At 35.8% G+C, this 16512-nt stretch overlaps 1 protein-coding gene across 1 annotated transcript in view; it reads left to right on the plus strand.

The window, feature by feature from the left end:
- Nucleotides 1-1141: 1141 nt before the first annotated feature.
- LOC131052976 (protein DETOXIFICATION 35) overlaps nucleotides 1142-16512 on the plus strand; it is a 107801-nt gene continuing 92430 nt past the window's right edge. The window contains 1 exon segment of the mRNA XM_059209759.1: nucleotides 1142-1434. Within this exon segment, the coding sequence (XP_059065742.1) occupies nucleotides 1330-1434 (105 nt within the window). The 5' untranslated portion in view covers nucleotides 1142-1329.

Raw genomic sequence — 16512 nt, forward strand, 5'->3', positions numbered from 1 at the left:
GGCTCAGTGATCTTGTCTTCGTTCGGTACAACCTTCGCCTTCGAGTTAGAAAGGTGGAGGGTATTTCAGATGAGGCCATTGACCTGGATGAAATTGATCTATATGGTGATTGGATCGTGAATGAACAAAATGATGGTGATGATGTCCTCCTTATCGAAGAACTTGCAGAAATAGAGAGAGGAGCATCACAAGAAGTAGAAGGAGCAAGATTGGAGGAAATGGAGGAGGACGAAGATGAGGACGAAGATGAGGACTTTCATTTAGAAGAAGAATCATCTCACCATTTAGATACCACAACAACCACTGCTACTACTTCTAGCTCAAAGTCTGAAAAATTGAGCTATAATAGGAGAAGTGCAAAGAGGAAGATGTAGTCTTCTCTTTAGTTTGTTTATTGTTATTTTTCACATTTGGAGTTGGACATATCATTATATGTAAATTTGTAAACATTTATAAACTTATGCTTCTATTATACATTTTAGAGTTTGAAACTATGAGTAATGAGTATGAATTATGAAATTTCAAATATTGAGTGTTTGGAGATCATATGATGTGTAATGTTTCAATTATGGTTTTTATGTTCTCTAAATGCATTAATTTCTTTATGTTTTTTTGGTAAAATTATGCTTCGTTTTTTTTTGCTGATTCCTTGCCGAGTCTTTCACCAGTCTGAGTCTCAGTCCAATTTTTTGGTTTCCCGAGTCCATGGTGAATCCGAGTTTTAAAACTTTGATTAAATGTATATTTAAAAAGTCAAACATTACCATCGAACTATAATTACTAAAATAACATTAGATTTAAATCTAATAAAAAATATTAAATTATTTTACATCATCCAAAAAATAATCAATATATCTTTTTCATATCATTATCACACACATTTTATGTAGTGACAATAATTTAGAATGTACTTGCTCCTTTTATATCCTCCATCAATCTACATATTTTATCTATACTTACTAACAAAATGGTAGGCAAGATCTTCGCGTGTACCTGCCCTTCAACACAAATGACTTCTCAATGGTCAAAACTAAGTTTATACAAGACAAATATATTTTCTCAGTTTTGTCAGAGTGCATCAAAGGTTGCAGAAGCAGAATTCTCTTTATTTTTAACATGGCTGATGTTCTTAACTCACCATTGTTGAAGGAAGAAGAGCAAGATGGTGAGATCAGTAACCATGAAGTTACTGGCACAGAGAATATCAGATTAGCAGACTTGGACAGTATTGTTAGTTTTCAACAGTTGATTAAAGAAAGTTGGAGAGAATCAAAGACACTGTGGAGGATTGCAGGGCCTGCTATTTTTATCAAATTATGTTCATATTCAATGCTATTAATCACAGCAATATGTGCAGGCCACTTGGGTGTTGTGGAATTGGCAGCTGTGGCAATTCAAGGCTCTGTTATTGGAGGCCTGGCTTTTGGATTCTTGGTCAGTAAAACCTTTCTTTGTGTTCTTTTTCCAAAAAATTAAGCTGCTATTCATTTTTGCTAATTGAGAAGAAATTAAGATTTGATTTAAACTTATATTGGGTGTTTTATAATTCTTAATATAAGATTAAAAGAAGCAGGTTTATTTATGCATATTAGATGTAGAATAAGTAAAGAAAGTTAGAGTTTATTATATTTCTGTAATAAATGTAATAATCTTTCTTTAATAGATTAGACTTGATATATAATCAACATTCTTCAACTGAAAGAAAGAGTAGAGTAAGTATGTTAAAGTGATGTGGACGACCTAAATTCCACATACTAAGCTTTGATTTCTAATCTTAAGTTAAACATTCAGAAATGATTAGCATTCTCTAAATTTAATATGTGGAATCAACTTTTTTCAATTGAAAGAAAGAATAGAGTAAGTATGTTAAAGTGAGGCGGACCACTTAAATCACACATACTAAGCTTTGATTTCTAATCTTAAAAAGTATTAAACATTCAAAAATGATTAACATTTTTTAAACTTAATATGTTGTTTAATGTGTGTGAATTAAACCTGATCGAAATGAAAAAATTAAAATTATAAAAAAACAAAAACAGCTCATTGACAAGCTGATGTAGATATAAAAAGAAAAAATATTATAATGTAAACCAGCTACTTTCCATGATCATATTGACAAAGGAAACACGCAAGCTACTCGTAAGTCTTATCGGCTTTTGTTTACAATATACATCTTTTGAATTGGAGACAGCTTTAGAAATTTGTGAGAAGATGACAACATTCATCATAAAGTCCACAATATAATTGGTATTTTATATATTCTCGTAATTTTCCAGTGAGATAATGAATATGTGAAAAGATAATTTGCTGTTTCTCAGTGATTGATCTTCAATTATTTCATAGCAATGGTTGGGAATCTCAAATCAGGCAACCCAATTGATGTTTTACCCGATTTGATGCAGTTGAATCTGTGTACAATTGCAATGAAAAATTTAGTTATTCCGTGGGCCATATCTCCTTAAAGTAGTACTTGCTCATCCAAAGATATCATCCCATATAATTTTTATTACATTCATAAATTAATATATTGCTTAGGTTGGGGTTATGGAGGGGTTTCCTAAAAATAGAGCCGTTGCTGCAGAGATTTTTTAGGAATTTTTAAAGCCGGTGGTCCCATGAAATTTGTAGCACAGTTCTGCTTAAAAATTTAAGCTCTTAAATTTAAGGAAGCTGGTGGTCTCATGGATACATAGCTTTGTCTTCTATTCTTTTGCAATGAGAAAACCAAGTTAAAAAACTTATTTTCCCTTCATAATTATTTTTTAACAGCAATCTAAACTCAAATATGTGACAAGTGACAGAAATCATCCCTAAGCTGGTGGGGCAATTTCTAGCCCCACCCCAATTTCACTGGCTAAATTATGCAGTCCTAAAAAGTAGGGGCTGCTATTTTTAGGAAAAGATTCTAAATAAACCCGTAGCATAATTTTTTTTGTTTCATGGGACCTCCTGCTCCATGAAAATATAAGCATAAGCTCCCTCATGGGATCGCACCCTTAACTAGTCTAGTTGCTACTTTATGTGAAATATATTGTTAGTGCTTTCTTACTAGGCCAAAGACTTTAAAGTTTCAGAGCAAACAATCTTCAAGGTCGTTATGTGGGTTTAGTTTCCTTGGATCCCTGGTTTCATGTGGTATTCATGGCTCCCATCGTAAGATTTTAAGGATTGTTCATGTCTAAGTTGATAGATGAGTCTTTTGTACTACTAGCCAAAGTGGTTGGCTCGTGAATTATAGGTCTTAAAAACTTTGTTGTCACTAAGTAGCCTAAAGTCAATAGCCATCCACCAAAAACCTATTATATCCTTAAGGTTAAGGCCAAAAAAAAATAATGTTGTGGTGCCTTCTTTTGGATCATCTCATCTTTCATCTTCTCAACTTGTGGTTTAAAGAATTAGTCAAAGGTACCTAGTGAATGTTGGGATATCTCTTAGGAATTTTCAACCATCTAGACACAATAAAGTTTCTAGTGAGTATGGGACCTCAATAGAAGAATATATTTGTAAATGTCTCAATAGAAGAATATATTTGTAAATGTCTCTCTATTTATTTAAAGATTATATTTTTTCCAACTAATGACCATTATTCAAAAGTCATTTTAAAGTGTTAGCTAATTAAGATGATGAGTTGTCACAACACTCTAGAGAAGATTTCTCCACATGAATGCCATCTATGTTATGCTAGAGACCAAACATTAAATTCCCATAAGTTCTTTATAATTTTATGTGGTATTTGAGAGTAGTTATTTCTAGTTTTTATTATCTGTTGGTTTTTTTAATTCTATTTTTTATTATAGAAGTATGTTTTATATGTTAAAAAAATATTTTTTATTATAGAGGATTATTTCAGGTGTTGGACACAAAAAATGTCAAATATCAGGTTAAAAACTGGGTAGTTTAGTGTTTTTATGGGTTTAAGAAGCAATTGTTTTCATATTTGTGTTTTTTGTTGTAGATGTTGCAATGACTATAATAACAATCCAATATAAAGTAAAAATCATATTTTCAAAATAATAGAAGTTTCCAATTATTTAGTGTAAAATTATCAAAGGAGATGCATAAATTGTGCAGAAATTGATAAATCTTTGTGGATATTTCAAGACATTTTACCAAGTGATCTAGTGAGGATTTGAAATATATTATTTTGTTGTAGATTTGTTGTATCTTGATACATTTTTAATAGATTATCAAATTATTTACTTTGGAACATTACATATACTCTTATTTTCTAATTTACTCAATTAAATAATTTTAGTACTTAATTAAACTTAATGTAAACTATAATAATAATAAATTATAAAAAATCTAATGCTAAACTCTAATATCATCTCAAGATTATTGATTCTCAGTTTCCTAAAGAAGTTCTACTTCAAGTTCACTTTATTATATAAAGAAGATGGAATATAAAGGCTTGATTTTTTTTTAAAACCCTTCCATATCGAACACAATCTTGCTTAGATTAAGGCTCTTAAGACTAACATTGGCAAGATTTCTTCTCTCCCCAACATATCTCACATCTTTTTGAAACATTATAAGATCATATAATGATTCCCAAAAGCATCATAGTGTTTTTTTGGCAATATCTAGATGTGGTTCTGACCTAGTTAAGCCACACAAATAGCATGGTTTGTGATTCTCACACGCTTTGGAGGAGTTATATCACAACTCATATTATTTGATGGTTTCCCTAGTGATATTTATAAAGGTCATTGATATTTCATAAGACTAGACCTACTTTAGGCTTATGAAAAAAGCAATCTACAATGGTTCCATTGTTAAAAGTTCCAAATTATGTCACACTTTTATAGAGGAAATAACAAAAACAAATACAAATTGTCAATTTGAATCATCTAAAAGTGAGGTGTATGCTTTGAATCTTATCTTATCAAGATTTCAACTATCAACATTTAAGTCATGTTCTTCTTGCACCAAAGCATTCTCATTGAGGAGGTTATCTTTGGGTGAAGAGTCATCATTCTTCAATTATTCATCTCCAAGAGACAGATCGTTGAAAGAAGTGGTAATAATGTCTTCTTTTTGCATCCATGTATATTCTTATTAATAGGAGGAGCTTTGGAAGAGGTACCAGTATTGTCTTTTAAGGCTTCATCTTTAGAAGGGAGAGCATTAAAATAGATAGAAGGTAAAGAGTTGTCAACATCTTGCATCACAATGTTTGCTTCATTAGTAGTAGAGTAAAGTGTTAAAGGGGCAACAAGGCCACCATCACATGAAGGATATATCTTCATTGTAGAATTGAAAAGTGATGCACACACACACACACACACACACACACACTTGTTTTCTATACAAAATTGAAATGAAATAACAACTATGTGAGTATGAAATAATAATGTTTTGATTTATTAATCCATACAAGCAATGATTTTTAGAAATGAATGCTCCTAAATCTAGAAATTTCATGCAAACAATCAGATTTTAAACTAAAAATAAAAAGTAATGCAAGTCTAAGACACATTGGGTTCAACAAAATGAAATGTATGAAATGGTGTTCACTAGTTTAAACATACAAACTAGGAATCATTTCCAATCCTACATTCATAGGATCTAACAATCATTTGAGCTCAACTTTAGTCCATTAAGAGGGTTGGGCACTATGACTAACTGTTCCCTTTTGAATGTTGATTGATATGATTAGATATGAAATGATGCAAGAACTAGGTGAAACGTTGGGAAATAGACAAGATTTAACATAAACAAAAAGATACAAAACATAAAACCAACTTAGAAGTGCTAGTTAAGTGTGTTAGGTTCCTTAGACATGAAGGTGTTTCTGTCAGCAGAACCTTCAAATTTCGAATTAGGATGCCCTACTCTGATCATCACCTCCATAATTCAGCCAAAAAGTGTTTGTCACATGTACAAATCAACATAGGCTAGGGTGTTTTGCTTGTTCAAAATTTGGAACTATATGTCTTAGTTTGCACCCTATGACTCTGCAACTCTTGGTTGTTAGATTTGTAACCTACACACGGAAAAGAGAGGAAAAGTGTTGTGTTATGTAGGAGTTTTCCTAAGTCAAAACCCTAGTAGGAATTAACCTCCACTACAACAATGATGATTAGAAAAGAGAGTTACAACTAATAAGGTAGAGGCTGAAAACCTTAAGGAAATGTTGAAATGGTATAATATTACCTTAGGCTTGATGATGATGATGATGATGATGATGATGCAATGCTCTTTGGATAAGACCTTCAAGTGTTGATGTAATAAAATGACATGACAAGAAATGATCAATCATGAAAACATACTTGCATGTAGGTTGTTATAGCTTGCTACTCCATAACATTTGCTTAGATATGAAGATATTCACCCAGTAATGCTTGCTCAAATGAAGTGCTAAGAATGTGGACGATCAAATGAATTAAGAATGGTGCCCTTATATAGGGTTCTCAAGTTATTTTCTACTTAAGGCCTTCCAATGGTCATATTAAAATAACAAGTGGCGAGAACTAACACTCTAACACATTTGATTTTGGGCCTTTTGGGAGGGACTATGGTGCTTAGTCCACCTAGAAAAGGGGTGAAGTAAAGCAAATGTAGAGTAGAAGGTCCCAGGACATAGGATTTGGTCAACAAATAAGCATATGATGATAGTTTGGTAGTGTTGTAAGGCTAGAAATAGGTTGAAAATGAGCTATGAGAGGGCACACTAAAGCAAGGGCCCAAAAAGAAGTGTGAAAATGTAAAAGGTTACAATTTAAGAACAATACACTAGTTTACTGCATACATAGCAAGTTCAATGATATTACAAGAGTGATTTAAAAAAATTGCTAGCAACCTAGGGGAAGGGTACCTATAGTCATCGTAGCTAACTTCATGCACCCTATTCTCCTAAACGATACATTGGATTGTGATGATTATTTTTTGTGTTTCTTTGTATGTGACTTAAGAGCTTATAGCTAATGCTTCTTCTTTGGAAATAGTTACGATGAATGCGATAGGATTCATTATACGTGCAAGGGCCAAAAAGTGATCATTTCCAGGTGATGTCCAATACATATTCTTTGTTGTTCTATTAACCGTTCACTTTGACTACACAAAATTTGTACAATTGATCTAATACTTATGCACAAATGACCTAGTAATTGTGCACTACAGATACCAATAAGATTGCACAATTTGTATAATTAATAACTTTTTTCTCAACCATTAGATATACTATTGACCTACTGTCAATGAACTTTTGATTAAAATGTTTCAATAGAAGATTATTGGAATGGACGATAAGTAATTGAACCCTTCTTCCCCTAATGTTTGCCCTCAAATATCTCCTCCAATTGCAAGAGGGGATGGTGGACAATGGAGTTGGTTGCAGCCTATTCGTGTGCACCTCCTGAATAAATTTTTTTGGGAAAATGTTGCTACTGAAGACTTTGGCGATTAGGTTTTCGACTTAGATAGGGGTCCCATGGGACAACTTAAGCTTCTATTTTTAAGGAAGAGGTGGTCCCATGAAGAATTTTTTTTCTTGTTGTGAGATTATTTGGGATATTTTCCTAAAAAATAGGAGCCCTACTTTTTAGGCCTACGAATTTGAGCGGGTGAAAATGGGTGGGGCCCACCAGCTTAGGGATGTTATCTACCACTTGTCAAACATCTAAGTTTAATTTCCATTAAAAATTAGCTTTGGAGTGAAAATGAAATTTTTTTACTTGTTTTTTTATCATACACAATATAAAAGACAAAAATATTATATTCATGAGACCACCAACATCTTAAAATTTTAAAACTTAAAATTTTTAAGTTGAACTAAACTACAAAATTGACAAGACTAATACAAAAAAATTTCTTAAAAAATTTCCAACTCCTCCAACTCTACTTTTTAGAAAGCGCATTAGTGAAACCCCAACTCTATCCTGAGGAAACCCCATGAGAACCCGCCAGGGTTTCGTTCGTGGATGTTTCTGGTAAAGGGAAAAATGATGTTGCGAGACCTTTCAGGGACTTGGGTATCCGCGAACCAATGATTCTCCGTTTGCTGATGACCCGATTATTTCTGGGCAGTTCAAAATTCTCCCTCTTAAAAAAGACGTATTCATAAATTAAACGAAAGAAGAAGAAATTATCTTAACAGATGGATTTTAACACATGCGGATACTTCATGCTCTTCGCTGAACCTAGGGTTTTCTCTCAAGGGCGTTGTGGTTAATGCATCACCTAAATGGAGTAACGTAGTTATGCTTATCCCTGTATGTGATTCGCTTCCTAAATCCAAAAATTCGAAAATGATGTTAGGGCTGTTCCTTGACAATTTGCTCCTCCAGTTTCGGGGAGGTGCTCATTTGGAAACAGGACAATCGAGCCTCTCAGATGGGTCAAAACAACCCGTCCTGTGATTTGCTGAAGAAGTCAAAACTGAAGTTATTGATGGATAAAATTTTCTCGCTGCTAATGGGTTAATTGGATGATAATCTTGGCAGCCTGTGTTGGTAATCTAGAAATATATTACTGCGCTCGTGGCTTTTCAATCACTGTTTTTGATTGGATGTTAATGATGGATCGGGCTGCCATCCTTTGCGGTAAGCTCCGGATTTGGGGTCAGAACTTTATCATTATGTCTGTTTGAGGTCGTCTCTCAAATCTTCTGCTCCAATCCTTTTTTGACTTTTGCTTTGAAGCCAATGGTAATTCACTGGACAGCTTTCTACCACTTGATTTGGACACCTCTGATTTCTTTCAAATAGCATTGCTCGCATTCTTGTTGATTTAGACAGCCCACAAGATGATCTTGCTGAAATTACTTTAAGGTAGCGGATCACATCTACGCTCAATCTTTGGGGTTACGCAGGATATGCCCGGTTGCCGTTGAAGATGTTATTCAACTGGACATACTGCTGCTGATTGTCCTAGACGCATGTTTAATTTTGATATTGCCAGGCTTTTTGGTGGAAAGACGCTCTTCCTAATGTCGATGCTCCTTTGGCAGAATCACAGGCTTTGTTCGGGTGAGGTGACCTCTTCTAAGCCCTCACTAGTTGAACTGGTGCCTCTCCTCTTCGCAGCTGGTGGATCCTGTTACAATTGGTCCACTTTTGGATCGTGGAATACTTAGGGTGAGGTCTTATGGGGTTTCAGAGCTGTGAAATTGAGGTGGGGTTATAAGCTGGTGAAATTGAGCTTGAGTTAGAAATTGCGTCATCAGCTATGCTCTATTATAATAAGAGGTCATAAAATTTCTGAAAATTGAATGATAAAGGCAAATGAAGACACAATATGTTACACCTCTGACAACAAGCCAGACTTTGCTCCCATCAAACCCAACCAGAAAAACACATAATTCTCCTTCATATTTTGTTGAGGGATTCAAGGATGGTTAACTTCCTCTATTTTTTATTTCAGTTATGCACCCCTGTTTATAGGTTTGCTGTATTATCTCTTGGTTTGAACACACAATTTACCAATAAAAAATAATAATTTAACAAATATCGTTTAAATAATAGAGCTAAACAAATTTAAAATCAGAAGTAAATTCATACAAAATGAAGCCTTAGACAATCAACCCAAAATTAAAATTTTAAGTTTCTTTAAACAAAATTATCAAAAGCTTTTTAAACCAATGCAGTTCTTCAATGGATTTTTTAAAAGGAAAATGAAAAAATAGCAACGGGCAGAAGTGTCACAGCAGGCTCATAAACAACCGTTTATGAGAGAAACAATGTTTCACCAATTATGATGGGAAACAAAGCCTTTCCGTGATGTTTCTGGTAACAAAAGCCTCCAAGACAAACTTGTACACTGCTCTGATGCATGGGAGTTGAACCCATACCAGCCATTGGCTAGTTGGCTAGCTATCTATGTTACTTTGCCTTGCTTGGGGGTTATCTCTAGGAGTTGGAGATATCTCCAACATACCTTTTCAAGATCTTTGTGATCATCCAACCATATTTTAATGATCACTTTGTTATCGTGTTGGAAAATTAGACAGGTGAAGGATGAAATGTAGAACTTAGAAGTGTAGATACACTATCATATAAGCCATATGGTTGAGGTCCTAATTGTCTTATAAGATAAATCTTATAAATTTGCACATTGGTCTAATACTTTACAATTGAACTTGTATCAATTATATTTAAAATACTTATTTAATTTTGGATTTAACTCCATTCTTCAACATCCTTCTGATCCTCTAAATCAAACTTTTATCCTTTGTCTTACTACTATCTTAAAAATTTAAACAAACTAGAAACAAAACCCAAAACTTTCTAATATGTGGACTAACATATCCATATCATCAATTTGCTTTCCCTCTCCTCGAATGCTTCGCGTTAGGAGATTTGAACTTTGAATAATATCTCTTAGAGTGTGTATGTGGATGTAGCATATAATTGATAACCCAACAATGAGGTTTCTTATGGAAATTATGATTTAAATTTTGGATCCATTTTTCCATCATAGTCAGACGTATTATATGTTTATCTTACAAGTATCATAGACGTGGTATTTATTCCACACGGTTGTTAGAGGAAGGGCAGGGCAAGATACCATGGTTGTGAAGATGAAACGTGAGACTCAGAGCTGGCCGCTTAAATATTTATCTTATGATTATTTGATCACGTATGATCATGGTGGAATCGTACACATTTTCACAGTGTACAATGTGAAGAGTACTTTCAAATCTTTAGCTTTCAGCTTTTGCTTCCTGGGAGACCTTTTGGCTTGGTTGTCTTTATGTATTGCTTTCTTGTACTCATTCTGGATTGTCTCTTTCAGACCTTTTGGCTTGATAGGCTTATTTCAGATTGTTGATATCTATTGTACATTCTTTCTTTTTTTAATAAAATTATGCATTTTCAGATTGTTGATATCTATTGTACATTCTTTTTTTTTTAATAAAATTATGCATTTTTCATTTAGTTATGCATTTTTCATTTAGGGGTTAAAGGTGTAGGGATTTTAATGGTAAGTTTGGGTGTTTGTAGAATTGATAGAGGAGCATCTTCTTAGCTTATTCATTGAAGTTGTTAACATCCTAAGGACTTTGAGGGAAAATTTAACATGCTAATTGGCTTCCTTGTTATTGTAAGTCTCACACATAGTACGATGATATTGGTAATGGTGCAGGGGCATCAACCCTCTTTTCGTTTCCTTGTTTGGTTTTGTGTTTTCTCAGTTTTGGTTTGCTGAGTGTTTTTGGAGTTGATTTCTGTTCCTCTTTCATTAGTTGACGTGTTCCCAAAATCAGTCGGTATGTTTCCTCCAAATTTGGGGGAAATCCCTCTTCTCCAATCAATTGCCGATTGCAAGGTTCTATGGGAAGTTAGGGATGTTGGAAGAGAATGGTGGAACAGTGAAGAAAAGGGGCGTTGGGAAAATAATCAGTCGGGAAGGATTGACCATGATTGAAGAAGGGACCAGGTGGAAGATACTGGGGAGGCAGGGCAGAATACAACCCATTCAGCAGAGCAAGAGGTGGTTGTTTTGGGAGGACTTTTGGAAACTCGCAAGCCCTCAAGAGTTTTGAGGCAGAGACGCCAGAAAGAAGAGAAACCAATCCTTGAATTCGGGTAGAATAGCCACAACTAAGCAGATGTTGTGCGGAATTTGGTTTGTGATATTTGGATAAAGATAGCAATCAAATAAATGTAATCATCTCCCTACACATTGCTGAAATAAGATGAATATTGAGTGTTGGTTCCTTGATTTATTGATTGTCTCATAATAAGTATTGTGCAGATGTTAATTTTCCTGTCTCACCTAAACGTATTGACAGTTTTTGGTAAGTTCTTGAAGTTCTTATCACACCTAGATGTTAATGTCATCGGTCTAGGTTCCTGTCAAATTTGTAGACAGAGATAGTTTGTGGTGTTTTGGCAATAGATAGCCATCATATTTTGGTATCAGAGCCGCAAGAGATTGGGAGTGTGGGAATAGGACAACATGCTACCGAGAAGAATGCATAGAGGAGGTGCTAGAGGTGGTCGAAGAGGTCATGAGGAAGGAATTTTGGAGTTGTTGCAGAACTTGTCAGCAAGAATGGATGCCATGGAGCAGGCCTAGAGGGGAGGAGTAATAGCAGATGATGTTAGTGATGTTGAGGAAGAAGAGGAGCCTCAAGCGGTTGATGACACTCCAGCAGATCCAGAAGGAGTTGAAGAAAGATTGCTCAAATCAGTCATGGGTGTTGGAACCGAACCAAGGATTGAGGTTTCCACCTATTTAGGAAGCCTCAATGGAGAGGAACTCATTGATTGGATCAATGATCTTGGCAAGTACTTTGAGTACTAACAAGTTGCAGAAGAAAGAAGACTTAAGTTCACTTGTAAAAGGCTCAAAGGCCAAGAAAGACGAAAGAAAAATAAGGAAAAGATAACTTTTTGGGATAGAATGGTTGCCAAACTGAAGGTTAAGTTCCTTCCAAGAGATTAACAAACCAATCTTTTCAGAAGGTTGCAAAATCTGAAGCAAAAGGAGATGTTGGTGAAAGAATATATGGAAGAGTTTTACAAATTGGCGATTAGATCAGGCCATAGTGAAGAAGATATGGATAAGTTAGCAAGATGTCTGAACGGATTGAGACAGTTTGCAAGATGAATTTGGTTTCGTGTCCCTTAGATCACTAGAGGAAGCCTATCAGTTTAACATTAAAGTAGAAGAGAAGCTGATGAGAAAGAAGAATCATGAGGGAAGAGGTAGTGGAAGAGGTTATAGAGGAAGAGGATAGCATGTTAGTAGAGGACAACAACATCATCAAGTTGAAGGGACCGGTAGTTCCAGTGGACCAATTAATACAAAAAGAGGAGGCTGTTTAAAAAAGGAGGTAGATCATTTGGAAGAGGTGGTTATCAAGGAAGAGGAAGAGGTTTCTTTGGTAAATGTTTTAAGTGCAATTAGTATGCTGGTCATAAAAGTTGGGAGTATCCGGAATTTATACAAGAAGGATGTATAAGGCCCGAGAAGCAATCATATTGTGCAAGCAGACCAAGAAAGTGTGGGATCACCTTCTCATCACAATGAGGAACCCGAGATAGGAGAGTTTTTGCTGCTCAATAGAGTGTTGTTGGAGCCACTAAAGGAGAGTCAAGAACCGATACAAAGAAGAGCATTATCTAGGATAAAGTGCAAGGCTAAGGGTAAGTGTTGCAAACTCATAATTGACGACGAAAGTACTAATAATCTTGTGGCTACTGACATGGTGAATAAATTAGGACTTAAGATAACTAAACATCCTACCCCGTACAAAGTGTCTTGGTTACAAAAGGAACATCGGTTGTTGATAGATGAATAGGCCTCGTGGAATTTCAAATAGCTAGATATAAGGATAGTGTAATGTGTGATATCATGCCCATGTATGTGTGTCATGTGTTGCTTCATAGACCTTGGCAGTTTGATCAGAAAGCCATACACGATGGAAGGAATAACACATACTTTGGAGAAGGATGATGTCAAGCATACCTTGTCACCTTTGCAAGAACAAGAAGAGGGCAGCAGTAGTATCAACGGCATGAAGGTAATGTTAGTGAGTGGAAAAGTGTTTCTACATACCATGAAGGATGAAGAAGTGGGATTTGCTTTGTTGCTCAAGCCCAAGGTTGTTCTTACCTATAAGAATTTGGATGGATCATTGTTGTGACCATTTCACACATCGCCCCATTAAAATGGGGACCCCCTCTTTTTGCTTTTGTTTTGCCTGTTCTTCTCTCTGCTTTTAGGGTTTTGAGTAAGTGAGTGAGTCGTCTGGACTAGGGTTAAGCCTTAGGAGTTTCCTTTTGATATTTTCAAGCTGAAGTCCAGTCAAATTTTGAAAGATTATTAAGCATCCTTATGGAGATCGCAATTTTGAAATAGGATGAGCCTGCCAGGAAGTTAGGGATGTCTCGGAATGGGTCCAGTCAGGATTTTGAGGGCAAATTCAGGTTAGGTCTAAGTGTTAGCATTTTAATGATTAAATTATACATTTTGTCTAGGCAAACTTTAACCAAATTTTTGGAAGCAAGGTAACCAATTCCTGGCCTTGAAGACGACCTAACCTTGCATGATGGAGTGATCTGAAGACCTAAATTTTTGATATTTTGGCTTATAAGGGCAAAATCGCTCCTATCCCTCTCTCAGGGACCAGGGCGAAAATGATATTTGGTGCATCTTGGTTATTGACTTGTTTTAATTGTTTTGTGCAGGGCCGCCAACGGATGCAATTGGACGTAAATTGAAGATTTTGAAGATTTTGAAGACTCGAAAATGACAAGTTTTTTAAGTTTAAGACCAAATCGCTCCTGTCCTTCATTGAAGGACCAAGGCGAAATGGCTCACTTAGATCGTTTTGGGCCTCATTTGATTGAACTGAAGCATCAAGGACGCAATGAAGGATGAAATGAGCATAAAGGAGTATCCAGACTTAGTCATTGGCAATGAAAGGTTGAACTCTTGGCTTAGCAAGACAAAATTGCTCCTGTCCCCCACCCAGGGACCAGAGCGATTTTCTTCAAACACACTTTCCTGGAAATTTTTTGGATTTGGGCTCTTGTTCATAGCTTGCAAAATGATGGTATCTTCCCCAGCAAAGGAAATTTGAGATGAAAATTGTAAAGATTTGACCTTGAGGACAAAAGGCGCTCCTGTCCCTCACTGATGGACCGGAGCTTGATTTTCAAATTTGCACTGTCCTTGTAGGATCAAGACAATTTTATGATTGGAAGAGATCAAGGAGGGCATGTTTTGTCCATTGAATATAATTTGAGTAGTCGACAAGCAAGGAAATATACCAAGTTACAAAAGGGCGCTCCTGTCTCTTGCTGAAGGTCCAAAGCGATTTTCTAAAAGGTGCAATTTTCTTACAAGGACGAAGCAAGTTTTGTGATTGAAACGAATGAAAGAAGGCAATTTTTAGCCCGTTGAAGATAGTTCGGAAGCCTAACAAAGGACAGATAAGCTTGGATTTACAAAGGGCGCTCCTGTCCCTCACTGAAGGACCGGAGCTTGAGTTCCTAATTTGCATTGTCCTCACAAAATTTAAGTGATTTTGCGATTTGAGGAGGTCAAGAGAAGTATGTTTTATTCGTTGAATATAACTTGAGTGGCTTACGAAGGAGAAAATCAACCCAAGTTGCAATAGGCGCTCCTGTCCCTCACCCAGGGACTAGAGCAATTTTTAAAGGAAGCTCCTGTCCCTCTCCAAGGGACCAGAGCGATTTTCGCTCAAGACAAGTTTCTGGCCAAGGTAAAGCGCGTTTCAAGTTTGACATGAATGAAGGAAGGCGTGATCAATCCATTGAAGATAATTTCGGAAAGATAGCGAAACGTAAGTGAGCTCAAAATTGCCTAGGCGCTCCTGTCCCTCTCCTAGGGACCAGGGCGAAAAACATATCATCAAGTCTTCCCTTCCAAATTTGGTCGAATCCAGGCCAAGGCGCATGATGGCGATGATATTTGGAATGTTTCAAGGAAGAACAAAGTTGCAAAGACCACAAAAACTTGATGAAATTGGCTAAGGCGCTCCTGTCCCTCACCAAGGGACCAGAGCGAAATATTCAAGTATGCCTAATCTTAAAATGCCACTTTCATTTCCAACACTCAAAATGGAGTAAGCAATGATGTTTTACGCCTTGAAGATAATTAGATATTGATATGATTAAGGATTTGTGCCATGGACTAAAGATCGCTCCTGTCCTTCACTGGAGGACCAAGGCGATTTCTATAGAATCAATCATTCCTTTCCAAAACCACGTCAAGGCGAGATTATGCAAAGTGAGAAATGTCTTTAGGAAGATAGTGAACAAGGGATTAACCTCAAGAATCGACAATTTTAAGCTCAAAAGCAAAAAATCGCTCCTGTCCTTCACTGAAGGACCAGGGCAAGTATCCTTGGAAGAGCTCATTTTGTCTTGGAGAAATGAGTTAAGCATACATGGGACGAACAAAAATGATCATTGCCTACCTCACAACATGAATTGGCAATTTGGAAAATGAAGTCCAAGGACAAAAAGTAAGATCGCTCCTGTCCCTCACCAAGGGACCAGGGCGAAAAATGTTTTAAAACAAGCTCCTTCCAAAGGTCGCACAAATTAAACTCAAGGTTCTCAATAATGATATTTTTGGACGTCCAGGAAGAGGCTTTGGACGTGAAAAGCGAGAAACACAAGGCTAAAAATGCATGGGCGCTCCTGTCCCTCTCCAAGGGACCAGAGCGATGTTGTTGATATCCCTTATTCTTCCCATACTTAGGCGCCAATATTTTTCAAATTGCATTAAATGCTAAATTTGCTAAAACTTTGAAATATTTTAATTAAATTGGCATTTAATAAGAACGCATGGGCATTTAATAATTAAATTAAGCCTTTAAAAAATCAAAATTTTTTATTGCAAAGGCATTTAAATTAATTATTATTAAATTAAATAAAGAAGAGAGCGCTTGGGGTATTATTTTAATGTTTTTTTTTGCAAGGTCGGCCTCCTCTTTTATTAAATTTTATTTATTTTTTGGCCTATTTTCCAAGTCGGCCTATTGGGAATTGCAAGGATGAGCGCCTATATAAGAGAGGTATTTTGAAGCAT

Source organism: Cryptomeria japonica, chromosome 8, assembly GCF_030272615.1.
Source record: "Cryptomeria japonica chromosome 8, Sugi_1.0, whole genome shotgun sequence".
NCBI classification, from domain to species: domain Eukaryota; kingdom Viridiplantae; phylum Streptophyta; class Pinopsida; order Cupressales; family Cupressaceae; genus Cryptomeria; species Cryptomeria japonica.